This window comes from Calypte anna, chromosome 12 (genome assembly GCF_003957555.1).
Source record: "Calypte anna isolate BGI_N300 chromosome 12, bCalAnn1_v1.p, whole genome shotgun sequence".
In the NCBI taxonomy this organism is placed as follows: domain Eukaryota; kingdom Metazoa; phylum Chordata; class Aves; order Apodiformes; family Trochilidae; genus Calypte; species Calypte anna.
This window is the reverse complement of record NC_044258.1, coordinates 10,604,950-10,615,751: the sequence shown is the minus strand read 5'-3', so window position 1 is coordinate 10,615,751 and position 10,802 is coordinate 10,604,950. Positions and strand designations below refer to the sequence as shown.

The 10,802-nt window shown below is 48.2% G+C and overlaps 1 protein-coding gene across 3 annotated transcripts in view; it reads right to left on the bottom strand.

Annotated features, from left to right (window-relative positions):
* Positions 1 to 418: 418 nt before the first annotated feature.
* Positions 419 to 10,802, bottom strand: part of PLXNA1 (plexin A1) — a 113,667-nt gene continuing 103,283 nt past the window's right edge. For all 3 annotated transcript variants that reach the window (XM_030458130.1, XM_030458132.1, XM_030458131.1), the window contains exons 30-32: positions 9,077 to 9,289; positions 5,882 to 6,032; positions 419 to 2,437 (exon numbers count right to left, since the gene is read on the bottom strand). In XM_030458130.1, coding sequence (XP_030313990.1) covers positions 2,342 to 2,437; positions 5,882 to 6,032; positions 9,077 to 9,289 — 460 coding nt within the window. In that variant the 3' untranslated portion in view covers positions 419 to 2,341. The remainder of the gene's footprint in view (positions 2,438 to 5,881; positions 6,033 to 9,076; positions 9,290 to 10,802) is intronic.

Here is a 10,802-nt window from a genome sequence, read left to right as displayed (position 1 = left end):
CCACAGCTTTCAGAAATCCAGCAACAGCTCAGGGTTCGTAGGTTTGTGAAACAATTATTATTTCTTTTTCAAACATAGTTTTGCTCTTGTGGTTGGGTTTTTTTGTTGTTGTTGTTGTTTTTAGGTTTTTTTTTTGTAATCAACATCTCCTTTCCCTCCTTATTAAAACAAAACCAAACCAAACAAAATTACAACATAATGAGAGATGTGCAGGCTTCAAACGATTGTTCTGCATGGTGAGAAAGGCTTGGAAATTTTTTCCAGACCATTTGGTATACTTTTTTTTTTTTTATTTGGAGTTGTTTGTTTTGTTTTAACTGGCTGTGTAAATTCATTTCATATTTATATTGGTTTGATTCTCCTTCAGTTAACTATACAGCACCCCACTGGGGCACGAGAATTAGATTGTAACCACATATATATATATATACACACTTTTATTATTATTCTTTTTAATTAAAAACTTCATTATTTCTCCCTCTCCACCTTAACTTGTGATTTAAGGGAATGGACAGAAATCAACTGCGTTTCTTTCCACTTGGATTTTGACAGCCACCCACTCCTGGCAGAGTTTGGCCCCATCTGCTGTGGCCCGAGCAGCAATGGGAGCTCTCGGCACAGAAAAGGTACAGAAAAGGAAAGGGGTTTGCTCATGTTTTTGGAAGTTTTTGGTCACCTGTTGCCATTTAGGGCAGCATTCGGCACCTTTTCACCTCTGGAAAGCACAAACCCATGAGGATGTGACATTTTAAAGGGGCAGATGATGGAAAGACCTTGGGTTTCCAGCAAACCCCCCAGCAAGGCAGAGGAGGCAGAGGGAAGACATGGTGAAAGCAAGGAGGGAAAGGGGGAGAAAGAAGGAAGAAGACAGAGAAAGAAAGGTCAACCTTAGGTGGAAAGGCCTGTACACATTTGAGTTTCCCAGGGTGGGGGAGTGGGTGACAGCCCTGTGGTGGCCGAGCATCCTGGTCACCATATGGGGTTTTCCAGGGGACAACCCAGTCAGAAGCCTCCTCTTTTCCCCAGGAATCTGGTCCCTTCCCATGCATCAGCACAAAAAGATGATGGGGAGAAGAAATAAAGGGGCTTTGTTAAGGTTGCTCCAGCACACCAGGGGAACTGCCAAACAAAACAGGCTGGATCTTCATGAACTCTCCTGACATCACACCCAGGATCCTTCAGCAATCCTCTGCCCGGTATCATCCCAGGACAGGCAGAGGCAGCACTGCCCAAACCTGCCCATGGCCACCAGACCAGGAAAACAAGGACAAGCAAAACAAAACACCAACTATCCCTCCGTAATCCCTCAGGAAAAGGGAAACCATCCTCAGGACCTCCCTTCCTTTCCAATTGTGACTTCCAGAACCATTCCAGCAGCATTTAAATAAGAGCATCTATCCTGCTAAAAAAACTCACCTCTTTTTTCTTTTTTTTTTCTTTTTTTTTTTCTGCACTAAACAACATTCAAATAAAACATGGCACAGGACGCATTTTAAGAAATATCAAAGCTCAGGGATGTCTCCCTTTCCTGCCCACCCCTACTGCCCCCATCCCTAGACCTCCCCAGCAACAGTCCTTTAGCTTATTCTTTAAAACTGTTTGTTAGTATGTTGCAAAAATTTTGAATATTTTTCCCCTCCCATTTTTTGTTATAGTTTTTTTCTTTAAATTAAAAATTTTGTTTGTCTCATGTAAATTGTGCAAATATAGCAGTTAACACTAGTGGCAGAAGGCCAGAGAGAAAGAGAGAGAGAAGGAGGAAGAGACAGAGGAAGAGAGGAGGAGGAAGAGAGGGGGTGGCCAGCTGGGGGGGGGGGGAAGGAGGGGAGAGCAAGTCAAGTACAGTAAAAATAGGAACCCGTCCACCCACCCCCCCTCCACCAAAGACACAACAACATCCAAATGCTGTCCGAGAAGCCCCGTGGTCGCATCCCTCCTTCCTTGGGGGTTCAGGAGCTCTGCCCGGGCAGAGGATGCCCAGCGGGTCCATAGGGCAGGTGAGTCCCTTCTCCTCCGCCTGGCATCGCCTCTCTGCAAGGTCCCTGCTGCATCTTGGTGGGTTGAGGGGGTTGTCTCTTGTGTGACGGGGAGGATTTATCAACGTTGCTGCTGTAGTCAGGTTTTGTGTTTTGTTTTGTTGTTGTTTTGTTTTGTTTTGTTTTCCACTAAAGCACGAGGTTTCCTTGTTTGTCTGTGGGAAGCGTGCGGAGGCACGGGGGATCCCGCAGGTCTGGCAGCCCCAAAGTCTTCTGCCCGTGGGTGCTGCTGGCCGGTCCTCCCTCCCTCCCTCCCTCCCTCCTGCGGCCCCGCTGCCCGGGGTGCTGGCACTGCCACTGCCCTCTCAGCTGCTTAAGGCCATTGTGTCGATCGCCTGCTCCAGCTTGCTCCTCAGCCGCTGCCTCCGGGCCTGCTCATCCTTCTCCAACGCAGCTAAAATCTGGGGGGAGAGGGGAGAAGAGAAGATGATGAGATGAACTCCCACCCTCCCTGTCGCTCACACGGATGCACTGGCCCATCAGCAGCATAAGGGCATAGGGATGTGGTCCCAAGGGTTCATTCCTGTCCCTAATAAGGCCAGAAAAGGGCCAGGGAGGCATGAGGAGGAAGACACCGCCTGCGTATGGACACCCCACAGGCAGAGCTCCTCAAGGGGCTGCAGTGACACCAGGGACCTACTCAGTACTACTGAGAAGCCAACTTGCACATGGGGAAAACAAAGAAAATGAACATCCAACATTGAGGGGTGAACCCCAAAACCAAGACATCACCTTCCCACCACATCTGTGACTCCAACAACACTCCAACATCAGAGGGAGGCCAGGGCTGCATTTCAGGAACCATGATCAAGCCATGAACTTGCTCCATGAACACAGACAGAACAAACTCATGAGGCTATTTGCCACCCATGGCAAAACCTGTCTCATTCTCAAGTGGGACAGTCAGGGGTCACTGGGGAGCTGGAAGGAAAGCAAAGCCTGCTTCGCTGGGAGCCCTTGGTCCTGTGCAAGGGGTTCATCAACAGACATCCCATCCAACCATGGTGTTTTTCCCTGGAAATGCCCCTTCTCTGAACAAGTTCCTGGCCATGATGACAGATTACAGGGTGAAGGGACTGTCCCTAACCCTGGGCTGGATGCAGTGATGCCTGCAGGGCTAGAGAAGGGCTGGCAGCAGAGGGAGGGGTGGAGGACGAGATTCAGAATGGGGAGAAGGGAGTAATGAAGTGTAAAATGAAGGGGCAGTTGCCCTCCCAGCAGCCTCATCTCCCTCACATCATGCCAGCAGAGCAGAAAAGCTGATTTAAAAAACCAAACCTGACAGAAATCTCATCTCCTCGGGTGAGCTAGTTGAGAGAGCAAATTTTTTGCAATTAAATATCAAGGCATCCGTCAAAGGGGACTTGATTAACCATTTCATTGGCTGCATAATTGGAAACAAACTGTTGTATAATTAATAGACTTACTAGGAGGCAGGCAAAGTCCATCAGGAGCCCTACAGGTAACTTCTTAATGGGGAATCAGCTCCCTTTGATTAAGAGTGCTGCAGCGCCAGCGGGTTGTGGAGCAGTGCACGGGGCCATGCTGTGCAGCAGCCACCACACTACCCTGCACCAGCCTCTGGCCACCAACCTGCCTGGCTCTCCACCAGGATTTTTGGGACAGGAGAGGCTGGTCTCTGTGTGCAGGGGCAGGAGGAGATGCTCGATGGGAAATATATTCCCAAAGGAAAGGGGAATGCTGCATCTTGACAGCAGCAACAGGTCCTGAGGAAGGGGAAACTTGCCAGCAAGAGCCAGGATCATCTGATTTACCTCCTCTGGCAGCAAAGACCAGGGAGTGCAGCTGGACTTGTGAGAGCTCATAGATTCTGCCACAAACCTGCCGCCAGGGACACTCCCCCACCATCCATCTCCACAGCCGCTGCCAGCCCTCACACTACACACAGAATAAAAACTATAATAGCCCTCATGCAGAAACCAAAAGCTCGTGTCTTGAAGGTGGTGAAGCTGGAACCAAATGAGATGGCTCCAAGAAGTGGAAGAGGAGCGTGTTGCCCTCACCCACCTCTCCAGTAAGACACCTGTGTATCCTGGGATGCTGAGATGTCTGAAGATTCACAACCTGCCCCTGCGTTTATTTGCTCCTCCTTTATCTAAGCCTTATAGAAACAATGCAGTCAAAGGAAACCTGTGCCAAGCATAGACAGAGTCCCAGGTTTGTCACCTGCTGTAAGGAGCCAGGACCACTGATTATCAAGATGCAAGTACCCAAATGAAAATTAATTATGATTTTCATTCACAGCCAATGACAGCATATTATTGCACAGAACAACAGGAAAAATTATTCTCTCCAATTTTGCATCAAAGAGAGTGCAATCGGGCTGCATATAATTGTGCTTAATGAATGAAAACAAACAAAGGGAACAGCTGCGATTTATTAATCCCATTACAAATAATAAAAGAAGTTCCTGAGAGCTGTGAACACACTTGCAATGCTCAGAGAAGGGGCGATAGCAAGACACTCAACAGATGTGAGGCTGCCATTAGTGGGCATGAAGAGGACCTGAGTCCCTAAAGGGCAGCTCATTAATGCCACACAGTCCCATCTCTGCTCTTGCCCAGGGCTTGGAGATTTATTAAAGGCTTGGAGGACTTTTTAGCCTGGAGGAAGCAAGAACCTGATGATGGCTGAGGGATGACGGCTGCACTGCAGTAGACCCAGATCCTTCAAACTACTCCTCTTCCACCCTCATGGTAGCTACAGAGCTGTTGTACAAGCTGTAAAATCCCTGAAAACCCTTCACAGCCAATTCATCATATAGATGGGGCCTTCCTAGACATGCCATCCCAAGTTTTTTGGGGAACAGCACAGAAGTCCTACCAGCAGGGTCACCAGCCACACAATGACTACCCACACAGTGCCTTCACAAGCAGCAAAGTTTCCTCCCATCCCTGTAGGCAAGCCAGGCCCTTCTCTTCATCCTCACTCCTGCAAACTGTTCAGCTACATGAGGATTTTGGCCACCACAGTCCCAGTGCTGACTTTAGACCCAGGAGACAAGTCTGCTACAACCTGCCCATGGACTCCTTAAATTCACATCTCAAAGAGGTGCTGGGAGATGCCTCATGTGATTCTTGCAGGGTACAAGGGTGATTCTGATTCCTCTCCCAGCAGAGCAAGAGGTTGACTGTCCCAGCTCTCTCCCAGTTACAAGAAATTCTGGCTCTCTGTCTTCTAAGTAAGAGAGTCATGAACCCGTTTTATTGGGACAATAAAGCCTATACTATCATGCTGTATATGTATAGAATCCTATTATACTGTAGTTACATATTTTATTGCTTTAATAAAAAGATGCAGGATGTGGATTTGAGCAGTGCTTTACAAAGTTAATTTGTATAAATTACAGCAGAGAAGGTTTTAATCATTCTCACTAATGGTCAGAAAGCAAGCACTGAAGAGGCCCACACATCCTCCAGCATCCTTCGGGTGTGGAGCCAGACACTGCCTGTATAATCACACAGTGGTGGTACCGCCATAGCACTGAGTCAGTGGATAGGAGAGGCAAGGAAGGAAGGCACACCATGATAACACCCCAAATTCTGCCACCCTGCAGAGCTCATATGCCAAATGAGTTGAAAAATAGGTGTTTCCCACATTACTCACTGCAGCAAATACAGGGAATGAAATGCTGCCTACACCAGTGCCCACTTCCACACCTCCCAGACATTTCCTTCCTCGACAGCTTGAGCACAAGCACAGCCTGTGTTGCCCTCCTGCATTTCACTGGGTGTTTTTTCTAACGGGAAAAGTGTGAGGACTGCAGAAATGAGGCCAAAGGAAGCCCCTGCAGCCAAGCTTGAGTCCCCATCAGCACATCTTACCTCATCCTTGTACTTGGTGATGTAGGAGTAGATCTCGTGCAGTGCACTCATGCTGTTGAACTGGCTGAGGTGTAACCGCGACTGCTCCGCCAGGTACGCGCTCATGTCCTGGTCACTGATCGCTGGCATTTTAGCAATATCTGCATAATATCTGCAAGGGAGAAACGGAAGAGTGGGTTGGAAATGGGGACAGAAAGAAAAGAACAAGTCCCGGCCATGATGCTTGCTGGGAATGGCCTCTGGAGAGGCAAGGTGAGGAGCAGCCTGCCTCCAGGTGGGGATGTACCACCAGCAAGCTAGGAGTAACTTTTGCTTTCAGTAAAACCCGAGGTTGTGCAGACAATTCTGTGAAATCAAGGGATCCCAGGCAGCAGAGGAGGCAGCTGATGCCTTAGCACATACCTGGGCCAAATGACTTGATGATCTCATGCCTTCTTGTGCTTCTCTGATGGCTGCTACCAGCAAGATACTACCTTATATTTCATAGGACACCCTAAGACTTGCAGTCCCATCCCATAGCTGCCTGACTGATACGCTCAGCAGATACAAGGAAATCCGGACACAGGTAATACGGTCCAGAATCATAATGGTAAAACAGAATACCAAACAGGATATTGACCAAAAGCATATGCAGCAGTGGACTAGCTGCTGAGGTCCTTCCGAAAGCCAGGGCAGGCCTCTATTAAAAAAAAAAAACACAACACTACCCACAGCAAAATGAGTCCTGGCTACTCCCACCACCTGGCAATGCAGAGTGCCAGTTTACTTTACTCATGATTCCTCAAACTACTCTGAAATTTCTGGTACAGTGATCAGCATCATCAGCTGAATGCTGAGGTGGAACACGGCTGAAGCACTTAGATAGGAGCAGATGGCCCTGAGACCACTTGAGGAGATGGATATGAGGATCCACTCCATCCCATGGCGCTGAACTCAGCTACTGTTAAAATACTTGGACGGTTTTACAGAGGCTCATTCACACCCAGAAAGTGATGCCAGAGATTTCCTCGATGCTGTCAAGAGAGCAGTGGTCCGAGGTGAGGATCTCTCATTAAACCAGGCATCAAGAGATCTGCTACATGGGTCAAGACATCACCAGCAGAGCAATATCTCTTAAAGCTGATATTACTTCTACCTACATTGAGGAATATTAAGGACAATAAGCCAAACATTCTCAGTTTCAGCCAGCTTCAATTAGCAAAGAAAGCCCATATAGAACCTCCTGGCCAATGCACAGGTGAAGGTCCCTGTGGGAAGGGAACTGTAGGAGCTCAATGGACAAGAGAGAGCTGCTGAAGAAGCTTTATGACTGACACAACAAGATGTTCAGGTAACCTGAAGCAGTTTTACATTCAAGGTTTTTTAACAACACAAAGGATGGCAGGAAGTGATCATTTTTTCAATACCAGTGTATGTGGTTCATGTAGACCAAGATCTCAGTCACATTTACCATTTCTGGAGTACCTTTACCACAGCCATGGCCCTGGTAGCAGTTCCTTTGGGTTTCCCCAGGCTCCTCAGCCCCTCTCCATGCTATTCTTGCCTCAGACTGGCAGGATGCCTTTTTTTTCAGCTGGTGCCTGAACCACGGTGGCAGCCAGACCTGCTGTTGGGGCTAGCAGTCCCACTCACTCACCCTTGTGTTGTTTCCATCCTGTCTCTGCAAAGCTTTGTGACAATACCTGGGCCAAATGCCAGAAACACTGATTACACCATAAACCTCTACAGCAGAGGAGCAGTGGGAGACACAGTCACACCCTGCCCAGAGCAGCTCTGCTCCCTGCTCGCCTGCCTCTGGGACCATCCTGGCTGTGAGCAATAGCAGAACATCTGTCCCAAGTGAGATCTCCCACTTCTCCCCCCAGGCACACAGTGTGCCTAGACCAGTGTTTCCCTCTGGAATACCTTTTTTTTTTCTCTGGGCACATACAGAGAGAAATATTTTTGTCATAGGTCTGGCAAGGTCTGAAGTTTGTGATGTTCCTACACAACCCCACTCCAAAGCCTTCTTCAATCCCCTGCAAAGAACTTTCTCTTATTACAATGCAGCTCAATTCTCATCTCACACTTCATATTTCAGGGGCACCTCTTCTTCTGATCCAAGCTCTACATTCCTCAAGGGGACAAGCTTGTCTTTGTACCTGCCTGCCAAGCACCAGCCATGCCAATGGCATGACAAAAATAACTGAACAAGCAAGTATCCAAAGGCTGATTCAGGCTACAAAGTTTCATGCTTGCACACTACAGAGTTTAATGCTTATTGCTGCCTGGACAACTTTCATTTGGTTCATTCTGTTACCTGGTCTAGATGCTGAAAAAGTGAAAGGTCCTCAATTAAAAAAAAAAAAAAGACTATAATCTACAGCCCAGCTAACCACAACAAGAGGGACAGTTGCACAGCAACCTGAAATCTGCCAATTCTTAAGCCTGATGAAGTCCCACTTTACAGCACAGCAACATTTTAACAGTAGCTCTATTTGGAGGACATCTCCTAGGTTTGCCTCCCAAAAGGATAAAGCTAAACACAGTGTTATGCCTGAGCGCATCAATTTGCAATCAGTAGCATTCAAACCCTGAACCTTTAACACTGCATTAATTCAGTGGAACAGAAGGATGTCTCTCGACAGCTAACAGTGAACATGGAGGGTGTAGGAAGGAAGTCAGGGGACCTGCTTTTCCCCTGCTCTTCGGCACAGTGATAGCAGCCTCAGAGCAAACACTCTCATCAGGATCCTGGGAGAGATGTCCCACTGGATGAGAGATGGGAAATGGTAATTTTCAACCACTTCAACAAAACCTGGGTGTATTGTTGTGGCACAAAAAAAGGTTCTCTAGTCCAAGGCTGACTTCCCAACACTCTTTGAAAGCAATCAAGGGAGGTGTTAGAAATTCCCTAGCACAGACTGAGTTTTTACAGCAGAAAACACCAGACAACCTGAGAGTGGAGGTTGCTTTTAGCACCCTTAAACAAGTCAGAAATGACTCTGCCAAACAGTCATTGCTAACTCATTCCAGAAGACAATCACAAGAAAGCATCATGTCCCAAACAAGAGCATCACCTTCCACAAATATTGTACAGTACCTCTTCAGACAGTTGCCAAGAGGAGTCTTCTCCACAGCCCAAGTCCCCACACCACATAACCTGCACTGTAAGTCCTCCAGGTGAAGCAAGGAGCTATTGCCAAGTCTACTCACCTTTCTACCCAGCTCTTGTAGTTGGGGATGTCCTTGGCATACAGTAGTTTGTTGGAGGGAGAGTCTTTTCCTAGCTTGTGCTCAGAAGTTGAGCAGGAGTCCATGAATGTCTGAGCCACCACAGATAGGCAGGCATCAGTAATACTGTTCTTGTGAATGTCGAACACAAACTGGGGGTTCTTTATCACATTCACCCAAAAACGTAGAGGTAGACTGTGGAATGAAGGAAACAAGAGTCAGGAACTGAACCAAGCTCTCTAGGGCAGCTGGCACATACATGCACCTCAAGTTGTGGAGAACGAGCAGGCCACTTCTCCCAGAACCCCAGAGATGCAAAAAACATGAGGTAAATGGATGTTCCCCTCTGTCCACCCTCACATCGCTACAGCTCTCTGTGGAGAAGTTCCTCAGCACTGACAGCATCTCCAAATGCAAAACAGGGAGAACAAATCTGTGGTTTCTGCAAGGATCCACCCATCCTGAAGAGCCCTTGTTGAGCCATGGGTCAAACCAGGCACCGTTCCCTTCTCTCATCAATAATCATTTCAGAGACATTGAGTAGTATTTCACTCATCTCCCCTGTTGGAGGAGGGAGTTAACTGGACTCCTCAAAGGACTCATTAGCACATTTAAAACCAGAGGAGAATTTAAGCAGCCTCTAAAGCTGGAAATAGAGCTCCCAGCTGCAGAGGCAGTGGTTCTCCTGGCCAGCCACCGACTGGATGTTTGCTGCACACTGACACACATGCCACCCTCCATGGCTCCATTTCCCAACCCCTCCCTCTCCCAGGAGCACCTCAGGACCTCCTCCCATCAGAAAGCCTCTCTGCTCTGTCATCCCTCAGCACTCACACCCAGCAAATGCTTTTATCTTAGACAAAACACACTTCGTTTCCCAGGCCTTCCCTAATGAGGGTACTGGGTGCATGTACATATTTCATTTGAGAAGGGAACGGCCTGGAGAAATTAGCTCCACGCATCGAATTAGAGCCCAGAGATAAGTACAGGCATTAGTATGCAGGAGCCTGCAAGCCCAGCCCCTGTGGAGCGGGGCTTTTTTTTTCCTCTCTTGCCTTTTGCTCCTTCTTTTAATATAGAAAGCCGAGTTATAAATCAGTTCCAAGCACTTCCGCGCTCTCACATCTCCATTTAAAAATGTTTCTTTTCCTGCCCTGCTAATTGCCAACAGTTACTGAACTATACAAAAGCAATTTGGCTGCCATTTAACAAATGCCAGACACGGGAATGTACGTACCCGTCTCCCGTCTCCAGTCAGGGCAAGATCAGAGAGATGAAATCAGTGAGGCAGCAGAAAAGAAAAATGCCGAGGGGGGGCTGCGGAGCAGGAGAGAACATCTGCTCCAGCCCTGCCCCAGTGTGGCACTCACAGAGGTCTCCTCAGCAGCTCCACTCACTTTTCAGAGAGCAATGAGCAGAGCTGATGGGCTGGTTATGTGGGCAAGGTCAGGGAGGATGCACCCACAGCTTTATGCCAACTTTGCTCAGCTGAGAGGTGGTAGGGAGGGGGAAAACACCATTAGAACAGTGCAGATGAGAACTGGGACTGGCAACTCTGGAGAAGGCCAGAGGATGGAGAAGCCCAAGAGGTGTTTGCCCAGGGTTGAGGTGGGACCAGAGCTGCTGTGGTCCTCAGATGACTACAGCCGTGAGGGGGAGCACGGTGCCAGGGATGTGGGGATGAAGAGGCCAGGGAGCACTGCATTCC